Raw genomic sequence first — 19,614 nt, 5'->3', positions numbered from 1 at the left:
AAGCACATTAAAGGTCAAGTGGTAGTCACTCTGAGTTTCAGGCTTTAGGCCCTTGTGTCCAGTCTGGCACTCAGTGTTAAACATATCCTGTCTTAATTTCATTTATATTTCATGCAAATCAGTTTCCATGGCCTTGTGGTGAAAATATTCTACAGATTATTTTGTATTTGATAATGTTTAGTCTCGCAGGAGTGGATGTGAGATCCTGACTTGGTGTCTCATTTGGATTCTATATTTGTATCATGCGATATCATGTATTCTCTATGTTGTTTGTCTCTATTACACGGATGCCTCTTCTTGACCTCCATAGTAAAATGATATTATCAGCGGCAGCATTGGTTGATTCTTTATACTGAGTCTTAGTGCCTATGTTCAAGTTGTATGAACAACGTAAAAAGCTGAGTTTGTCAGTCAGTTTGTCAGTCACCCTGAAGTGTCTGTGTTTAGAGCTCTGCTGGTAAAGTTTGGCATTGAGAAGGAAGTTCGCGAGCAAGAGGAGTTTTCTTTCATTGGATAATATTATTTTTACATAATGTTTTGTACTCATGGATGATTCTTGTGCAGGATAAGCAAACAGACTTAAGTTTTCTCATGAAGTATTATTTTAGACAAAGAAACTCTCCAATGAAGGCTTTGCTAGCTAAAAGAGCAAAATGGCTTCAAGCAGGATTCCATGCTGATCTTCATGGGGGATGCTTCACTGCCCTTTGAGGACAAAGAAGTTAAACTTTGTACATATTTACATGTTTTAGGAAATTTATTGGGACACCGCAGCAGATATCTTGTGATGGGTTACTCTAAACCGGTACTCCTGGTCACCTGTGAACCAAGTTTAGTCGTTGTGAGGTTACACTTAATAATCTTACATAGATGCATATCAATACATTACCTCACCACTCTGCATCCTGCAAAAAGTTGAACAGAGAAAAGTAGTGCTATGTGTTCCATTATTTTGCTTCCAAAACAAATGCACTCTCTGGCAAGAGCAACATTTCCTCAGTTGGTGATGGGTGCTCATGGGAAATGCAATCTTAATTCCAGAAAAATACACCATAGATTTCATCTAAAGGGGTCACCAGTTTCAACACATGAAAACTCTTCACAGTGGCTTCTATCTAATTATCTATCTAAACTACTACCCAATTCATTTAATGCTTCTAACCAGATTATTTCAGTAAACAAGTCTAAATTAATTTATGTCTGCTTTAAAAGACCAAAACATGCAGAAGTGGAGGGAGAGAAGGATGAATAAAAACAAGGCAAACAAGTAAAAGTAGGGCGACGGGAAGGAGCACCAGGACGAGATAAGCAGAGGAAAAATGACAGAGTGAAGGTGAGGGCCAGAGGTTGGGGCACATTAGGAAGGGAGAATGAAAAACAACTGAGAGAATAAAGATAAGAGGAAGGCAAGCTGATAAACAAAGAGAGAGCAGTACAAAGGGAAGCTGGCAAAAGACAAGACCAGATAAACAGAGATAAAGTGGCTCTAGTTGGGAGGAACACTCAGAGTTGGTAAGGTAATGGTGGGGTGAGATGTGGCCGGCGAGAAAAGAGGGAGCTGGGGAATGACAGACAAATGACGGATGCAATAAATGAGAGAAACTTCACTCCAGGGAGGCATTGAAGGGAGGAGAGGGAAATAAAAAAAAGGGAGGAAGTGATTCAGATACAGAGAGATGGAGACAGAGAGCGTGAGAGGGAGAGGGAAGCAGCAGAGTGACAGAGAGAGAAAGAGAAGGAGGACGCTGCGAGGAAGCTGAGTGAGTGATGTCCAGAAGGAGCACAGTACTGCAGTCGTCTCCCTGGTGTGGCCTTGATGGGAGTAAAACACGCCAACTGCTATAACAAACCCTGGTGGACTGCTTTTACACACGCAAACACGACTCATTTTACATCTTAACTCAATTCCCTTCATCTGCCGATGGCCTACATGTATACATGAAGCAGAGGGGCATTCTGCAGACTCTGTCACAGCAAAGTGATTCACCAAGCTCCAGTTTTCCAAGTGTAGCCCAAGTTTTCTGCTCAAATCAGCAAATTATGTAAGGATGAAGTAGAAGCTGGACTTTATGGTTTTTGTACAAATGACCCATGGCTTTCTCCCAAGGCTCCTGTCCTGCTGATCATGCGTGACGCACAGTCCAGATGAGAAATAGTTATCTAAGGGACAAGAAAGCCAGTGATTGGTCAGAAATACAGATAACAACAGGTACAGTGATGATGCCAATAGTGTCTGGCAGATGTGCTATTTATTACTTTTTCAAAATTAATGGAAAGGAATGAATACAATCAATAATTAAATAGATATTTATGTGATGGTTATATTGTGTTTACATTTTCTGTGGGAGCCTTTTTATTTGTGTCAAGTGATTCGGACAGGTTTGTACAAGAAGCAAAAGTATTGCACATGTTGTGGTAAGTAAGAAAACAACAGCAGCAACATGAGACACACAATCAGTTACATATCAAAGACATGATAATAATTATATACTATGATATATAGTGCACTATAATATAATTATGGGTAGCAAGGCTAGAGGCAGGTTCTCAAGAGGTCAAAGGCAAGTTGTTGCTGGTTAAGGTGAGAGTTTTGTCACCAAAACAAATTCAATCTTTTCTGGTATTTTATTTTATTTTTAAAAATGCAGGAACTTTTCCCATATTTTTAAACATGTGATAAGAAACAAGGATGGAGACTTGGAGCAGAGAAAGTAAGACCAAAGCCTTTCTTGCAGATCGGGGGGATCAAGACCATCCACAGCATGTTGAGACATAATTGTGTATTAACAACTGGGGCAAAAGTGTCACTTGAGAAGATAGTGAACATTTATCCCAGCAGGAAAACATCCATCTTCTGCTGTAATAGGTAACACAATCATTGTCCTCAGCTCTAAGGCAATAGTGTCCTACCTAAAATACACTAACAAGCTCAAGTTGGTGTGTGTGGCAGCATCTGACTGCAACTGTTCTAAATGCAAACTGCTTGCTCCTGTGTTTGCTTGGTTGTGAGCTGGATGGGCTCAGGTAATTTGGGCTGGGAAGCAAGAGTGTAACCAGATGGTATCAAGGGGGACCTGGACCCCACTTGCAATTTGATTTGCCACCACAGAGGACACCCCAAAATCCTACAGAAGTTATCTGGGCTGTGGTGCAACAGGGTGCTAGTAGCTTCCCTTGCACTGCATTGTGGCATGCTAGTTTAACATTTCCTGACCGATTGATAGCAAAGTGAAAGAGGATACATTCTTATAAGTGTCATGGCTTGTTGGGTATAGTGCCATTTGGTTTAATTATACTGATATGTGAAATCCATCACATTCTGCTGTTTGAAATGTGTGTGTTTGATCAATAGGAGTATTTCCACAGTGAAAATAGAGATGCCTCGATTCCTCTGTTAAGAAGTTGACTACTCTGTATTACACCAGTGATTGCTACGTGCTGAGCACAGTAGAAATAATTTAGAGCTGCAAAAAACACGATTTTAGATTTCTTTCTAAATATGTTGCACTTTGTTTGTTAGCAATTTCCACATTTTTCACTTAAGCAATCTTATGAGTTGTGTTTGTAGTCATTAAAGGTCTGTTTTTGTCTTCATCAACCCATAGCTAGTCCTGTCGGCTGGATGTCTCTTTAGCTTGTTTGATGTTTCACTGTGTTAACTGGCTAGAGTTGAAATTTATCTCCTTTCTGTTTCCTTTTAAAATTAAAAAAAAAGTTTTAGACTGTTCTGGCATCTCAAGGCCAAACATTGATTTATTATAATTGCCTTTGAATTAATCTCTTTGCTTATGTGCATATCCAGAAAATTGTATTTTTGTCAATTATACTTTGACAAGTCATTTTAGCCATTTCTTCCACTGTCACAATTACTGCCTTGCTGACATTCATGATGTTAATTAACAATTCGCTTACAGACTGAAAGGAGTGGAATTCATAAGTTAGGTGGTAATTGTACTGGGTTTTGTGTCAATGATTGACACCTTCTTTGATCCATTGTGAAACGAGACTATTAACGTAGTGTTGCTTTTCTCTGAGACACCGAGGTCGATTTGCTTTTGTTTTTCTATAAGATCGGTTCATCATCTGGTTGATGAAAATGGTAAACAGAGAACACTTGAGAGTCCAGCTCTCTTTGTTGCCAGCAGGAACACAAAAGTAACAGTTAGAAGTTATATGCCTCATGTCAGATGGTCCCTATTGTTGTCACGCTCTTTATTACAACTCTGTTTTTACTTCCTTACAATTAACACAATTTTCCCCCAATAGCCATGCCAGACTGTGTGAATAGAGTCAGTGTTTTTCTGCAATGCCTTGCTGTTAACTGGCTGCTCTGTTGCCATCAGTTGACAATGTGTCTCATAAACAGCTCTCCCCAATTGACAGAGTAATTGCTCAGCTGTTGACATGCTACAGAGAGGCTTAATCACTTCTAGATAATGATCAGTTCCAGCTGCCATATTGGTGTTGACTAGCCTGACGTTTGTTTGCACACTACTAAAAGCTTGTTGTCAGTTGTGTGTGAGACAGTCAATACCGGAGCACCATGACATTTTGTAATCAAAGGCAGACACAACACTTTAATTCAGAATGGAGCATTCAAAGCAGATGTCTTTGGAACTTCAGGTTTTTATTTTTTTTTTTGTGGTGAAATACAATTTGTTTCCATCTGTCTCAGATGTGGATTCAACTTTTGAGTCTGTTGTTTTCCTCTGATCAGTAACTTTGATGCCAGTACTACCAGTCACAAGTTTGTATCTGTGTTTGACAAATGAGGCATAGGCTGCGATTGTGTGAGGGGTTGCAGGGTACAATAAAAAACTAAAAGAGAAGGGTTAGGTTAGTTAAAATTCCATCCGCAGAATCCAAACATGCTCCAAATTCACATTCAGAACCTGCCATAGTTGCTACTTCAACATTACTCACTGTCAGTTATTGAGTCTGGTTAGCTTTCTTTTCAAACTCTACATTATGAGCTTATTGAAGGACACAATGTATGCTTTTATAATCAGGGTTGGTGGTCAGGGGTGTGTTCAGAGGGGTGGCATGGGCCCCATAAAATCTGAATGGCCACCCCACAATTTCAAACTATGATTGGTGATTTGTTTAATAATAGGCGGCACAGCGTCAGTTTTGCGACTCTAACAGCCAGATTGCCTCTATGTATGTCTTGGCTGCACTTGTGCAATATTACGCACACGTGGAGGCGGTCTTTTGGCTTCATATCTCTTAATGGGGGGAAATGAAGACATCCAGTTGTCTATTCCATACACAGTGAGTCAGACCAACTGTGTTTCTTAAGATGTTACACAATTATTCAATTTTGCTCTCATTTAAATAAAATATTTTTTGTTTGATTTTGTTTTCTTCTGTGCACTGCATTCTTATTTTGATAAAATAGGTTGTTCAAGGTGAACATGCAAAAAACATCTCATATATGTTGTGCTGTTTCACATTATGACTCCATCTACATTCAACATTTTTAAGCTTCTTTCCTGTCTTGAAAAATATCACTCATTCAACATGCCTGAAAGATAAATTAATTGTCCTTGCTAAACCTTTTAGCACTGCCTTGCACAGAAGGTCAGAACTTTTCACGTCTTTATCACAATTAAAGGTACAGTGTGCAGAAATGTGACTTTTTAGTGACACCTCGCAGTCCAATTCTAGATTCAAACCCTCCCTTGCTCACCCCTGGACGCTGGCCTCGAGGACAAGATAAGTCTGATCCTCTATTTATCAAGTTTTTACCATCAAAGAGGCTCATTTTTATCAATAGAAATTATATTGTACACAGCCACACCACTCTCTTGTTGTCCTCCAATCAGTGCATTTCATACAGGCACTCACAAAATAGCGAAACACATGTTGCTTGTTTGTCTTTCTGTGCTACTGTAGAAACATGGTGGTGCAAGTTGGTGGCATTTGTGACAGGGGGTCCTACTCCTATGTAGATATAAAAGGCTCATTCTGAGTTAACATACACAAAACAATATTATATTCAGGTCACTATGCACTAATGTAAAATTACATATCAATATTATATTATATTTCTATCAATTCTTGTTCTGCTTAATGCCACTAAATACGCTTCACCTTTTAACTATCACTATGCGCAGAGAAAACTGGTCATTCTTACACAAAAAGTGATTTGCTCTATACATGAGGGGAGCAAAAACCAAAAATGGATCTGGCACTTTGACTCAGTCTTGAGACTGAGAGATTATTTATGCTAATTATATATTTCCGTCACAGTCGTGAAATTGCTTTGGCAAAACGACTAATGCAAGTGCAGTTTGACTGACATTTTGGTTCAATAACTGAGTGAACCGGGTATTTTGTAGTTTAGTTAACAGGGACAGTGTGCAATGACATTCATCATTTATACAGAGGGAAATTAAAAGATGGTTGCACCAGATTTAGCAAACCGCTAATTCCCATCTGTAGTCCCACATGAAAGTGACAGAAGACATACAATAAAACCCACTCGACAAAAGAACTGAAAAACACCTGTTATCTGCTAAACGAAACCAGGCACATATTAGAGTAAAGATGTTAATTTGAACCAGAAAGAGCGTCTGCTTGGTGGTCTTTAAACACACCATGAAAATGTCTCCGTTCATGTCTGAGCTTTAATGCATCAAATGTTCTTCACAGGAGGCTTTTAAGGTTGGCTGAAAAGTCATTTTCGAGATGCATTTTAAGATCCTATTAAAGAAGCACTTGAAGTGACCACAGTAGTTTAGTACATGCTGTCTGTGTGCTGGTGTTCTGGTTGTTTAATGTGAATAGTAGATTCAGACTGCCATGTGGGGATGAGGCGACTCGTGTGTGTGTGTCACCTCTGAGCAGAAGAGACGACACATCTGTGACAGCTGAAAGCCTGTGGGAACACAAACAGATACACACACTAAAACACTTGTTTACAGTGGCCTGGCAAGCACATATAGAATGCTCCTCCAACAAATATGCATCGTATTCTATGTGGTGCAGCTGCATAGCACAAATCAATTTTCATAACATTCATATTACCCTCTCCTTGGCTCTGCAGTCTTGTTTGGCCTGAGCCATATGTTCACAGTCCTTGCATGAGGATCCCTTGGGCATGTGGCACATCTTCCCCACAAGAAGCATCCAAGGGTCCCTCGTGAGCGGCTGGCTTGCTCGAAGGGTTTGTGGGGACAGTGAGGCTCAGCCAAAGGTGGAGAGGTCTCTGAAATCTGCGGGCCTCAGAGATTCATGAGGACATGAGCACTCCACGAGGGTGAGGATGCCAGGGTACTGTCTCTCTCCAAACTGCTCAGAGATTCAGTTTCTCCTCATGCAGCCCCGATTGTTGATCCCTGTCAGAGCAGACAAAGCCACACCCCCTGCTCCCCCCTCCCAGCCACGTGACTCAACTCAAGCTTGTTGGGATGCTTGAAACAAGCTTGTTTCAGGGAAGGAAATGCTCACGAGCAATGCTAATGAGGAGGAGCAGCGGTCATTTTGTCAGGGAAGCAAAACAGTAACAAAAAAGACACATAGACTGATGGATGAATATAGAATCCATTATTTAAAAGGATGTTTCCCCCACTGAGGTCAGGTTCAGTGTGGGATAAATGCTAAACAGTTGTGTGAGTGCACACTTTTCTGTTTTCATATTTGTTTGACTAAATTTTCATGCATCGCTGATCTCTCTCTGCAACCTGGGCGGACAATCAGACATACATTTTACTAGATGGTGAAGTATATCACAGAGGTTTTTTTTTCTCCCCTAGTTAAGTTTAATACCTCTCATCCCTCTCACAACTTTATACCTCAAGCAGTCTCTGAGCACCAGAGTTGCAATCCCTTCCTTTGGAGTAGAGAATCACAGCTGTCCACTGATCCTGTCACAGCTAACTTGGCCTTCATGTCTTGTGATACACTCTGAGGACTCCACAGTGCTTTTCAAAGTTCCCCGCCTGGTGATTATCTCTCCAAAAGAACAGGGATCAAAGCAGGGAACACAGAGACTGTTGGATCAGGCTTTTCCAAAGAGGCGAATACGGTAGCACGCTCCTTCTCGTAAAGAAAAACACTTTTGATACAGCGCTGCTTACACAGTGTTAACAATGCAAATAATAAATGGAGCGACGTATGCAAGCTAGTTCAAGAACGGACCTTGAGCTGCTCTACTCTCACATTGGCTGTATGTCATTCTTAAAATCACCTGATAAATTATCATCCCAATTAGGCAGCCTATTTAAGCTGCAAGATCTCTGCCTTTTTTGTCAATATGACTGGCGCCTGCACAGGTGCTGCGCTCAAACTTTTAGCCCCACCGGATCCCCAGCATCAACCTGCAGGCTCTGACTATAAGAGGTTTAATTTATTACGGCATCACTTCTTAATTTCTGCAGGGAGTGGTGAGATAGACGCTAAATTCAAACCATGTTATGCTGCTGACATACTGTAAGTCTCAATCAATAGTACGTGAGTTGCCTGACTGAAGCTAAGAAATATGCAGGAGTGCATGTACAAAATGTCCAATTACTGCCAATATGGTGTACACTTATTCTGATGTTATTACTCGTTGACACCCAGTGATCCCCAGTTAATGCAACTGCATTTGCACTTTTCAGGACTTCCAGTTTGGTTGCCTTCTCTCTTTCATACAGGTGTGTGTGTGTGTGTGTGTGTGTGTGTGTGTGTGTGTGTGTGTGTGTGTGTGTGTGTGTGTGTGTGTGTGGGTGTGTGTGTGGGTGTGTGCGTGTGCATGTGCATGCGCGTGTGCGCGCGCGTGTGTGTGTGTGTATGTTTGTGTGTGTGTTTGTGTGTGTGTGTCTGCATGCGCGATACAGAGAGCAGGGGAGAATTGTGAACGCGTGACCATGTAGAGACAGAAATGACATCCTGTCATGTAAATAAGATAAATAACATAAGGATATTTAGTCTGTTAGATAAAAGAACAAGGTATAGACCTGATTTATGAGAGAGGGAACCTTAAATCACTTCTGCTTTGACTTCCAAGGGGGGGCGGGACCCGGCGGGTGTGCCCCGATATAACGGCAGGGAAAACACTGTTTGGTATCAGGCTGAAGTCTACACAGCATGTAGTATAAGACCACAAGTAATGCATATACACACTTTAAAAACACATCACCCAGTCTAGCATCACTATCAACAAAGCTTCACACAGCTACAGGACCACAGAAAAACTCTGCTCTACAACCAAAGAGGACATACGTGAACATATGAACCCAACAGTCCGTCGTATGGCAAAATATATATTTCCATATGAAGCACAGTTAAAACAAACATGACCAGCTTAGACTGAATGAATGTGGGAGGAGCGCGCAGGTCAGTGGACCCGTGCTCGACAATGTAGCCCGAAGGAGTCGAGCGCAGATCCTCTGAACTTTCAGTGCCTCGTCAGAAGTTGATAAAATAAATATAAAATTGCGTATTGCTCGGTTCATGGGGTGTACCGAACCGTGACCACTGTATCGAACTGTTCTATACAGATACTCGTATTGTTGCACCCCTATCCTTTAGACCGGTGTCTTCTTTAATGTTTACTGGCCTGCAGTCATTTGCCAACCATTTAGCAAGTGCTGTGGTTACCTTGTTTGGTTTAGCTTCATTGACAGATCTGTGTGGATCCACATGCTCCAAAATAGTGCTCTGCTGGTTTGTGTGATGCTGCTGCCAACTGAAAGCAGTCTAATTTGCTGCACCTGTATGCTATGCTCGTGGGTCAAAGAACTTTGGTGACATTTGCTGTTCAGTGTATTTTATTTTTGACCAGTCAACTGAGCCGTCTGGGTTTTTTCAAATAAAATGTGTCATTGAAAAGTGCAGTGTTGTCATTGTCTCCCATCACAGGGGCAGCAAGAGTAGCGAGACACATCTGTGGCTTAACTACGGTGTCCTGAAACACCGACAATAAAATGGCCCCTCATTAAAAAAATAACAATACAAATTTCAGACCATTGTCTCATCCTTGGGTCTCCTACCAGCTGGACATTCCTTAACATTCAAGAGCGTGCAAAGGGAAACATTCAGGAAGCACCAAAATGAGATGCTCAACTTTCTTTTTTCACAAGAGGCGAGCGTTTTTTTTTTTTTTTTGAGCTCCTTTGAGATGTTTGAGCTCTTCACCCTGTCTTTAATGTTTTCCATGAAACGGCTCACTAAGTGCTATTTGATCTTTTACATTTAGATGAGGCTGAGAAAGAATGCCCTTGATATTAACTGGCATTTACAGTAGCCCAGATTCAAAAAAAATTTAACACATCTGAATGCCCCCATGTGAAGGATGAGTCATTAAAACTTTTCATATATTATCAGTGAATTGCTCAACTTCAAAATACTACGAAGAACACAGAGACGATTGTTATCTTTTATCATTTTACCAGAAACTGGTATTAGAGTGTAACTCCAATAAGACTGTTGGAAAAGGGAAGTAACCATATGTGATGATTTCTTTTGAACTTTGAATAAATGCACAAATCATCTTGTGTAACTCCAGCTAAGAAATTGAACATGTCTCTAAGTATCAACTAAGAGTGAGCCCCGGCATCCATGTTTAAAGACACATATTGGACTCTACTTTTCATGACATCACATTGTCTGGTGGTAGGAGCATTTCAAAAAACAGAAAGCTTTAAAGAGGGCCAGCTACCCTCCTGCAGTAACCGTCTAATACTGATCCATCTGATGGCCTTTTGTTCCTCTATGCCATCACTTATGAACAAGCTGCTTGGTCTGTTATTAGACCAGGATTATGAGTAGCAATTAAACTAAGGTCATGTTTCTGTCGTTTACGGACAGTCTAAGGAGAATTCAGGGGTTTCTTTGACAGTCTTATACAAAGATTGTAATAGTTGAATCTCTCCTCTTCTTACAGGTGATCCTGATTCTAACCAAGCTGTACGACTTCCATATTGGCAGCGTCACTGAAAGCACTCTTTGGAGGTGAGTACTCTGAGGGTTCTAATTGATAAAGTATTTACAAGTAAATATCTCTGCATCCAGTAATGCTGCTTGAAGCACCAAAGGGTAAAGTGGCCCTGTACAATGATCCTGAGATTAGCGTCTGCTAATTGATGACTCAGGTGATGATTTTTGCAATGTGGGACTGCTAATACTTCATTCACTCAGTGTAGTCTCAGAACACAAACAAGGACTTATCGCTTTCTTCAAACTTTTTTTTTATTTTCCTCTTCAACCGGCAGTCTCTCTATCTCTTTATCCCACCTGTCTGCAGTCACTCAGCATCTTTCCTCACCACCTCCTCTGCTGCTGTGAACAGTATGTTCTGGTGTCATGCACGGTCAGACAGGGCACCCAGGGTGGAGGCTGCTGTTTGCCAGACTCTTGTTTCTGGCACATTGTCCCATGTACTCCTCATCTGCACCCGCAGTGGGAATAGAATAAACACACATACACTTGCACACTCACACCAGAAACAACAATAGTGCTTGTAAAGGGAAAAAATACAATAGTAGAGAGATGGGTTACACATCCCTGATGAGCTGAAACTGCATGTAACCCATTTTCAAATCTAAGTGGATTGTGTTGCAGCGGGAAAAAGGAAACTTCCAGCTAAAGTTGTCATTCCAGCTTACAAAATTGACTGTTGTTATCTCAAGACGCCAAGTCTGCCTGTGTCGGCTTGAACTTGAAATTAAGGACTCCATGTGTCAAAAAACTGCTGAAACTTTTCCAGTTCATTTGTCACCTCTGTGATCGTGAACTGTGCCATGTAGGAAATGAAAAGCTTCACAGGCAAAGCAGTGTTTCTGCTAGCAGAGGCTTTGCATGTGACATAGCAATTCAAGGGCATGGAATTTGAAAGGTAGAGATTAGGGATATTCTGAAGTGACTAATGTTAAGTTGTTTAAAAAGAAATTCAAATTCTGACTAAGAAACTTGTCCAGAAGTAAGGAAAACACTTTGAAAACAGTCAAATTCAGCTGCTGTGTAATCTCACATCACCCCTGTCCTTCAACAATGTCACTGGCTGTCTGTCAAATATGGTATATGCTTTAAGATTCTCCTCCTTGCATTCAAGGCTCCCCATAACCACCTTCATACCTCTCTGATCTCCTCCATAACTACACTCCGACCCGTTCTCTCAGATCTTCCTCCTCCATGCTCCACACTGAACCTCATGCACATTTAACCTCTAAGGTGTCTCGGGTTCTCAGCTGTGCAGACCAACCTTTTAAGAATTGTGTATTCATTTTTGCATATTGTTTACTTATACCTTGATATTAAGTCTGATGTTATTGCTGTTGCATTTGTTAGATGACCTAAACTGAACACATGGGTAGCATAAACTGAACACATGACCAACATTTCAGGGCCTTCAATGACAGAAAAATAGAGTTAGTTTATGCGACAATTAATTCTGATGCAGAATTGTGAGGGTGATGATGTTTAGTCATTTAGTTGACTTTACTCGCACATTCAAGACATAAGAGTCTTACTCATCCCCTGCAATTATTTTGTGAGAAAAATCTTGAATTCGAATCTAAAGGTGCCATTTCTCTGACACTTATAAAAGAGAATCAAGACTACAGTGCATGTAGTAAACCAGACTGATTAACCCCAGTGTTATAATATGGGTTTATTGACTATACAATGCCGGTGCTTCTGTTCATACCCATGCATTCACTCTGTATCTCTCTTACATTTGCCCCTCGAGACTGCGTTCATGGTAAGTTTATATAATATTAAGTTAATATTCAGTGTCCTGACATCTTTGGCTTAAGTAGGTCACTTGACATGACACTTTACTCTCCCTTTAAAACCTTAGCGTGTGATAGGAGAGCTCTAACCTTCTGTTAAACACATCAATCTGTAGGTGTTATAGAGTAATACATATTTATAACTAATGGATTCTTTTAAAAAGGGGAAACATGCTACAAATTCAAGTTACAGGGGAAGAGAAGGAGATGGGTAGGTGAGAGCTCATCATACAGACAGTAATCCTCATGGTCATGGGAACAGTTTGACATTTCAGCAGTTCTATCCAGGTCTGAGAATGATATAAAAAGTATCCATATCTGTAGCGGACCAATGGAAAAGATCCGTCTTGAGCATGGGCTACATTTAATGGAAGTTTAAATCCTGCTCAAATGTGAACTTAAATCAGAAAGTAACAGTAATGTATTATTTGTGTTGCAAACTTCAAGAAGGACTCTGTGTGTCTTATGTTTAACGTAGAGTTTGAAAACTGCAAATATACACAAACATTAGAGAACATTGTTGAGAAGACGCTTTTGCAAAGCTTTATATTAAACCACTTAACTACAATGTTTTAAATCATGCAAAAACATTATTGTGACACCTGTTTTACAAATACACATTTTCAGTTACTCAGCAAGTGTTTCAGACTCAAAATACTTTACATATATCATCACTGGTTCTCTATATTACCCACAGAAGTTAGCATAAATGGTTATAGCATGGCTAATAACAACTCAACTTCTGTTAAAACGTGCTTAGTGGAAATAAATAGTCAGCTTCCCCACTCTACCTGCGACCAACTGGCTCTACATACATCATGTGGCTACCACTGATATTAGTTATGTCTGCTTACCTGCATATGTGCATGAGGAGAAGCACACATTACACACAGCTTTATATTACAGCACTGACTCTCTAATGTAGCGATACCGTTTACGTCCAACAGAAGGACACACCAAGCAGCACACACTCCATCTATATGTATAAGAGGGTGCCTTCTTTTTTATGAGCTCATGAGCTCTTTGTCCTCAGATTTGGATTATTTCATGCCCTAATTTTGTTATAATCTTTACATTAATATCAACATTTCTCCAATATAATGGGGTTCAACCATCAAGAAATACATTGAGTGAACTGGACATATTTACAGAATCTGTTTTTCTTTTAGAAAAGTGGAGCAAGTCTGTTTTTTAAGCCCTTCAAATTTAATTTCCCTCCCCCTTTCCAGTGATACAGTTAGAGGGAAATTATGAGTTAAAATTCTTGGCAGCTTTATTTGCCTGAAGAGAAAGGGACACTGTTGCGTCTGTATTTTTTTTACAGGGCTTTTAGAGCTGACAGCCCTTTATAGCCAAATACATTTGCACTTATCGGGTTTGCTTACTCTGCCCAGCATGAAGTAGTAGCTTGAGAAGTGGTGCCAAAATGACTGCTAGCCACTTTTGACATTTAGACAGCTTCTATGTAATTCTGACCCCGAGGCAAAAACAGACCATGCTTGGGGTTTTGAATATATGCAAAGAAACTGCAGTCCAAGTGAAAGTCTGCAAAAAGGCAGAACACAGTTGATTTGATCATAAAAGATCATAAAACAGTCTGGCTAAACTTCTTAAATAATTCAGTGATTGCTTCGTGATAAGCCTCTACATGCTGCATTCACAAACTGTGTGAACCGTCTGTGCTCTCAAACTTCAGCTACCTTTTCCCTCATGTTTATCCTGTTATACAACTAAGACAACTTCAGAAAAAGGGGTCCAACAGCATGTCCTGGTACACTTTGATGATCCCTACAGTTACATAAAGTCCCCCAGACATATCCCCATTGAAAGCACCACAGATGGCAGAGAGAGGACATAATGTAGCCTACAGGAGAGGTGAAAACCGTCATAATGCAAAGTGAATGGAGCTGAGATAAACTTGTACAAGAACAAACTTGGGTGACTCTCAATACAAGATGCATTTATTGAATGCAGCATTCTAGTTCTCACACTTGATGAGTGACACATCTTAGATGATGCCTTCTCATGTTATATTCAATGGTGCCTCCAAAGACTATGCCCCTTAAGGGAGCTCAGATAACCAATGCAGTGATGAATAAATTGAGATTATGTCAGCAGAACAAACATCCTTGAATAAACAAACACAAATGTAAGATTTTAGTTTAATCAATAATATCTCAAATGTATCACATGGGAGTAAGAAAGCCAAGGCCATGCAACACATCATGTATAAAGGCAACAGGATACAGTGTCCATAATTGGCCTTGAAATAAAATCCCAACCAGTCCTGTGGGAACTGCTTACTTAAAAATACCCCAATACATTAAACTGTAATAGTAAAAAGAGTAATACAGGGAGGCTTTGACTGTGTAACGGTCCTCTCCTCTCCACGGGATAAAATTATTTTTGGTGTCCCTGTTCATAACTTCACAAACAACGTAGTTATAATATCCTTTGCAGACACTAAACCAAACCATTCCACAGTCCAGCTATAAATCTTTGTGTTGGGTTTAATACATTGGCAAATTTACAGGGAGATGTGTCATGTTCCAATAGTTTTACATGATTGGATGGTACATGTCAGCTAGTAGCCTAGCAGATGATAAATGAGCTAGAGTGGCATTGGCAGCTTTATTCATGCTTCACACAATTAACTAATGCAAGTGTGAGTCCAGTCCAGTGGTGCCTGAACCAAAGCTAGACTGGACAGAGGTGTGTGTCACGCTGAGTACCATTGCTGTCTAGCAACCATCAATGTTAAGCTGTAGAACAAATTGTGTGTCCAAAACAGCAGAAGCATTGAAAGCATGGCCATTTAACTTCCATTTGCAGGAACGTTGTCATGGTAAACAATAATGCAGCTTTCATCTACTTGAGGTTGACCCGTGCCTGATTTGATGACATGTTTGCTAGGTCAGGGGTTACATGCTTAGTACCCAGGATTTCTCAGGTGGACACAGACTAAAGGCATTCAATTTCACCTTTGAAGCTCCTGCTTATCAGTCTAAAAGTAGCAGGTTTACTGCATTTGGCAGGTCACATACACCAAAGCAGGCTGAAACGTGATCGATCAATAAAACTCCAACTACAAACAGAGGCCAGAACACCTCCCATGCTGAGAATATAAACCCCTGATGGAGTACAGACTCAAAATTATTATGTAGAATTTGTAAAAACAGATAGTGTGGAGGAATAAAGATGGTGTGCATGAGACAGGTTTCTGTTTAAGTTTTGGTAATTAAAGGTGTTTGGGCAAGAAAACAGCATTTGAGTAATTTCCTAAGCAACCCCCATGTTTGCACTCTGCAGGCTTCAACATTACATCACCAGACCTTTACCACTAACATACTTTTTCACATGGATAGACAATATGTGGTTCAGATCAGGGCAATGCCATTGAAAGTGTTTTGAACACCCACAAAGATAAAACCCAATGAGTGCCAGAAAAAAACTCATCACAGATTTCAGGAAAGGCAAGCCAGAAACATCAATGGGACGTCTGAGTGTTACCCTCTGCTAAATTTGGCTCACAAGCGATGATTGCACTCACACAAACCCGGGAACTGTCATCAGAGTTAAATGTGCCTGACAGTTTAACTCTGTAGGGAAGATGTAATCAGGTGAAGTAACTTATCCATGATGTGAGGACAGGGACATCACTCTGCTTGAAGATCAGCATTATTGGCAGCCCTCCCAGGCCTGTCACTCACCCATAAACCCACAGTGAGGGGAGCAGCTGTCTGTCTTAGCTTGACTTTCCAATATGTCACTGTCTGAAAAGATGCAAGATTGTGTATTTCAAAAGCAGACATAAATAATCAGATTAGTCGTCTTGTAAAGGATAACTTGGGGAGACTTGGAGATAGAAACCCCTAAAGAAGAGGAATATGATGGAAGGAGTTATGAGAAAACAGAAAAGATAAGAGGCAAAATCTTTTTTGAAGCAGCAATTTTCTTGAATCAGCTCAACCGTGGAAGCACTGAGAAACCTGGCTGACTCATGTCAACTCCAGTCTGTGATTCGTCTTTCTGTTGCCGGCTAATTGAGATCACAGCTTTGATAGGGATTGAAGTTGAGCAGTTGGAGGGAATGTTTATCACTTCAGGGGAGGACGTACCAAATGGCAAGTCTAACGCTGCCTTTTTGCAAAGGTCAAGGCAGTGGCAACACCTCAAAGTATAGCACAGTCAGTCTGTCAATTTTAATGAACATCCTGACCTTAAACAATGAAAGCTGATCAGTCTGTCTGTGCATAATTTCAAAGGAGCCTTGATATGTGCGTGGTGGAGGGGAAGGGAAATAAAGGCGAGCTGTTCATTGTTGACAATAAATCAAGTCAGCAAAACAGTTCTTCAAAGTTGTTCAGCCTTTCTCATCTGGCCTCTGGAGGATCGTCCTCTGTGGAGGAAAGCTGATCAAATATGACAAGCCCTGTATTCATTTGCAGGTATTCAAACGTGGGAAAATTAATGCCAACAACAAAGTCAGGTTGTATTCACCTCATATAATTGTAGGATTTTGACATATCCCATACTTGTACTTTCTGCAAACAGGCCTATGCCGATGTTGTTTTTTGTGCTATTTACAGAGGTTATTAAATACTCTGAGTGCATCAGTTACTCACTGAATTAAAACACTGAGATGAGCTGGTGTTTTCCTATTCCGCTAAAGTACACAGAAGCAAATATCCAATCCTCAATTCTTCTTTAATAATGAGTCACAATGAGTCAGAAATGTGTGCAGTTTAGTAAAGGCTTAATTTTGAAAAAGGTTTCACAGAGTGATAAACACACATTCTCAAACTTAACTGAGCACACCTGGAGATGATTGTGAATGACAGGCACTGACTTTATGCATCAGAACTCTTCTCACTGGAAACAGAAAGGGCCACAGCTGTGACTATTTATATAAAGCTTCTATAGACTGTCAGGGGTGCCGCCAGGAATTTTGGACCCTGTGAAAAAATATGACATTGGGCCCCACCACAACACTACCACAAGCCCTTCCAATCCTAAAAACATAACAGACATAGATGTGATATTCTGAAAACAGGACCTCTTAATCTAGCATATGTACTCCAACCTCTTGATTAAAATAAACTATCATCTACAAAATTATTAAATCAGCAGATTTTTTAAGTCCATTTGCATCAATATTTGTATATTCAATGCAGGCTGCACTGTTTAAATGCTAGCTAAAATAACGTGTGTGTGTGTGTGTGTGTGTGTGTGTGTGTGTGTGTGTGTGTGTGTGTGTGTGTGTGTGTGTGTGTGTGTGTGTGTGTGTGTTTAATTAACCCAGTTTATGTTTAAGCTTTAAAGAAAATATTGCCTACTCACTGTTTTTTTGTTATGCTTTTATTTTGACGTTTTTACTACCTTCTGCTTAGGTTTCTTTATTTCCTATATTGATTAAATGCACTTTAATTTTGAAAATGCAAACACTGAACTCCTAATACATTGTTGAGTTACAAAAGTTCAGAAGGAGGGATCTCTCTTAAAAGAGGCACTGGATCTTGAACTGTTTTTGGATGATCAACAAATATTGAAAACAGTTTGAGCCTCAGACCATTTTTTCAGAGGGATGTTATATAGAACAGTATATAGAATGACTTGTTAGGGACTAATTGGACTTATCTACCAGGTTAATATCCAACACCCACGCTCTACACCCATCTTTCTTAGGGAAAAAACAGTTGACATGCTGTTGACTTGTCTTTGCCATCTCATGTCTTTATGTCTTTTCTTCTTTCTGGAATCCTGACATGATGCTGCAGCAGGCACAGGCATCCCTCACTTACTGCCAGGCAGATCAGCTACACTGGGTGGCAAGGCTTGACCAAACTAGTTCCTGTAAACTGGGGAAGGGGATTTAGCAAAATGTTTATCACAGGTAGTTACACCCTAAAGCTATACAGATATTTCATTCAAATTGGCCTTAATCCACAGTGGTCATCATGAAGTTTAAAAAGGACTTGAATCTTCTGAGGAAGTGTTAACTAATGAATACAGTGACCTAGAATATCCTGGTAGACTTCTAAATAATCAAATGTTGCTATAAATAGAGTTGCCCTCTGCTGGCCAAAGCTGATCTGCCTACTTTATTCAATGCTTATGTTTTCACAGAAAATGCCGTGATGTGTCTCAGACAGGCCAAGAAGTTGGTTGATGATGATTTAAGAACCCTAAAAATGACACAAATCTGTGATCCAAATCGTCCACAACTTGACTTTTAACTGTTAACTCCATAGGTTACAGCACAAAAAGCAGGACATAAATCTGTTTTTTTTGTTCTTCTGTTTAAACATTATTGTTATTGTGATTTTGCAATTCCCTCTTGATCTTGTAGTTCTCCTGTGATCCTGCAAACCAAGCTGCCTAAGGCTACACTCTGCTGTACTGAGCTTCAGAAACTCCTCTAGTGGTTTAGGGCGAGAGCGATCAGATGGAGCAAACCCGTGGTGCACATGCTCGCTGCGGAATCAAGGGGTTAGTGTCATTAAAATTTGGCAACACCTCATGTTGGAGAAGCATTGCCTTGCAGGCTTAAACCCCTAAATGCTTACTGTACACATACTGTGTTTTTAACAGCTGTATTCTCATTAAAGTTGTGTAAATTTTAAAATGGAACTTTGGAGCAGGTCCTGCATCTTTTACCTGCAGTGCATGAAGTGAAAACACCTCTCAGCTTAACCATTATTATGCTCTCTATGTTCTGTGAAAGGTGAATCAATATCTGTGAGAATGAGCATCTCTCCTATTGAACTTCTAAATGATGACACAACCCAATACCACCAGCAAACATGAGCTAACTGTCAGACTTTTCATTGTATCCTTGGGGGAATATTGCTGAAGTCTCAGTCAGTTTGTCTTATCACATTAAGGCATGCAGAGTTTC

At 40.3% G+C, this 19,614-nt stretch overlaps 1 protein-coding gene across 1 annotated transcript in view; it reads left to right on the top strand.

The window, feature by feature from the left end:
* sorcs3 (sortilin related VPS10 domain containing receptor 3) overlaps positions 1-19,614 on the top strand; it is a 275,394-nt gene that overhangs the window by 99,876 nt on the left and 155,904 nt on the right. The window contains exon 2 of the mRNA XM_034688917.1: positions 10,871-10,938. Within this exon, the coding sequence (XP_034544808.1) occupies positions 10,871-10,938 (68 nt within the window). The remainder of the gene's footprint in view (positions 1-10,870; positions 10,939-19,614) is intronic.

This window comes from Notolabrus celidotus, chromosome 7 (genome assembly GCF_009762535.1).
Source record: "Notolabrus celidotus isolate fNotCel1 chromosome 7, fNotCel1.pri, whole genome shotgun sequence".
In the NCBI taxonomy this organism is placed as follows: domain Eukaryota; kingdom Metazoa; phylum Chordata; class Actinopteri; order Labriformes; family Labridae; genus Notolabrus; species Notolabrus celidotus.
This window is presented reverse-complemented; position numbering and strand designations above follow the sequence as displayed.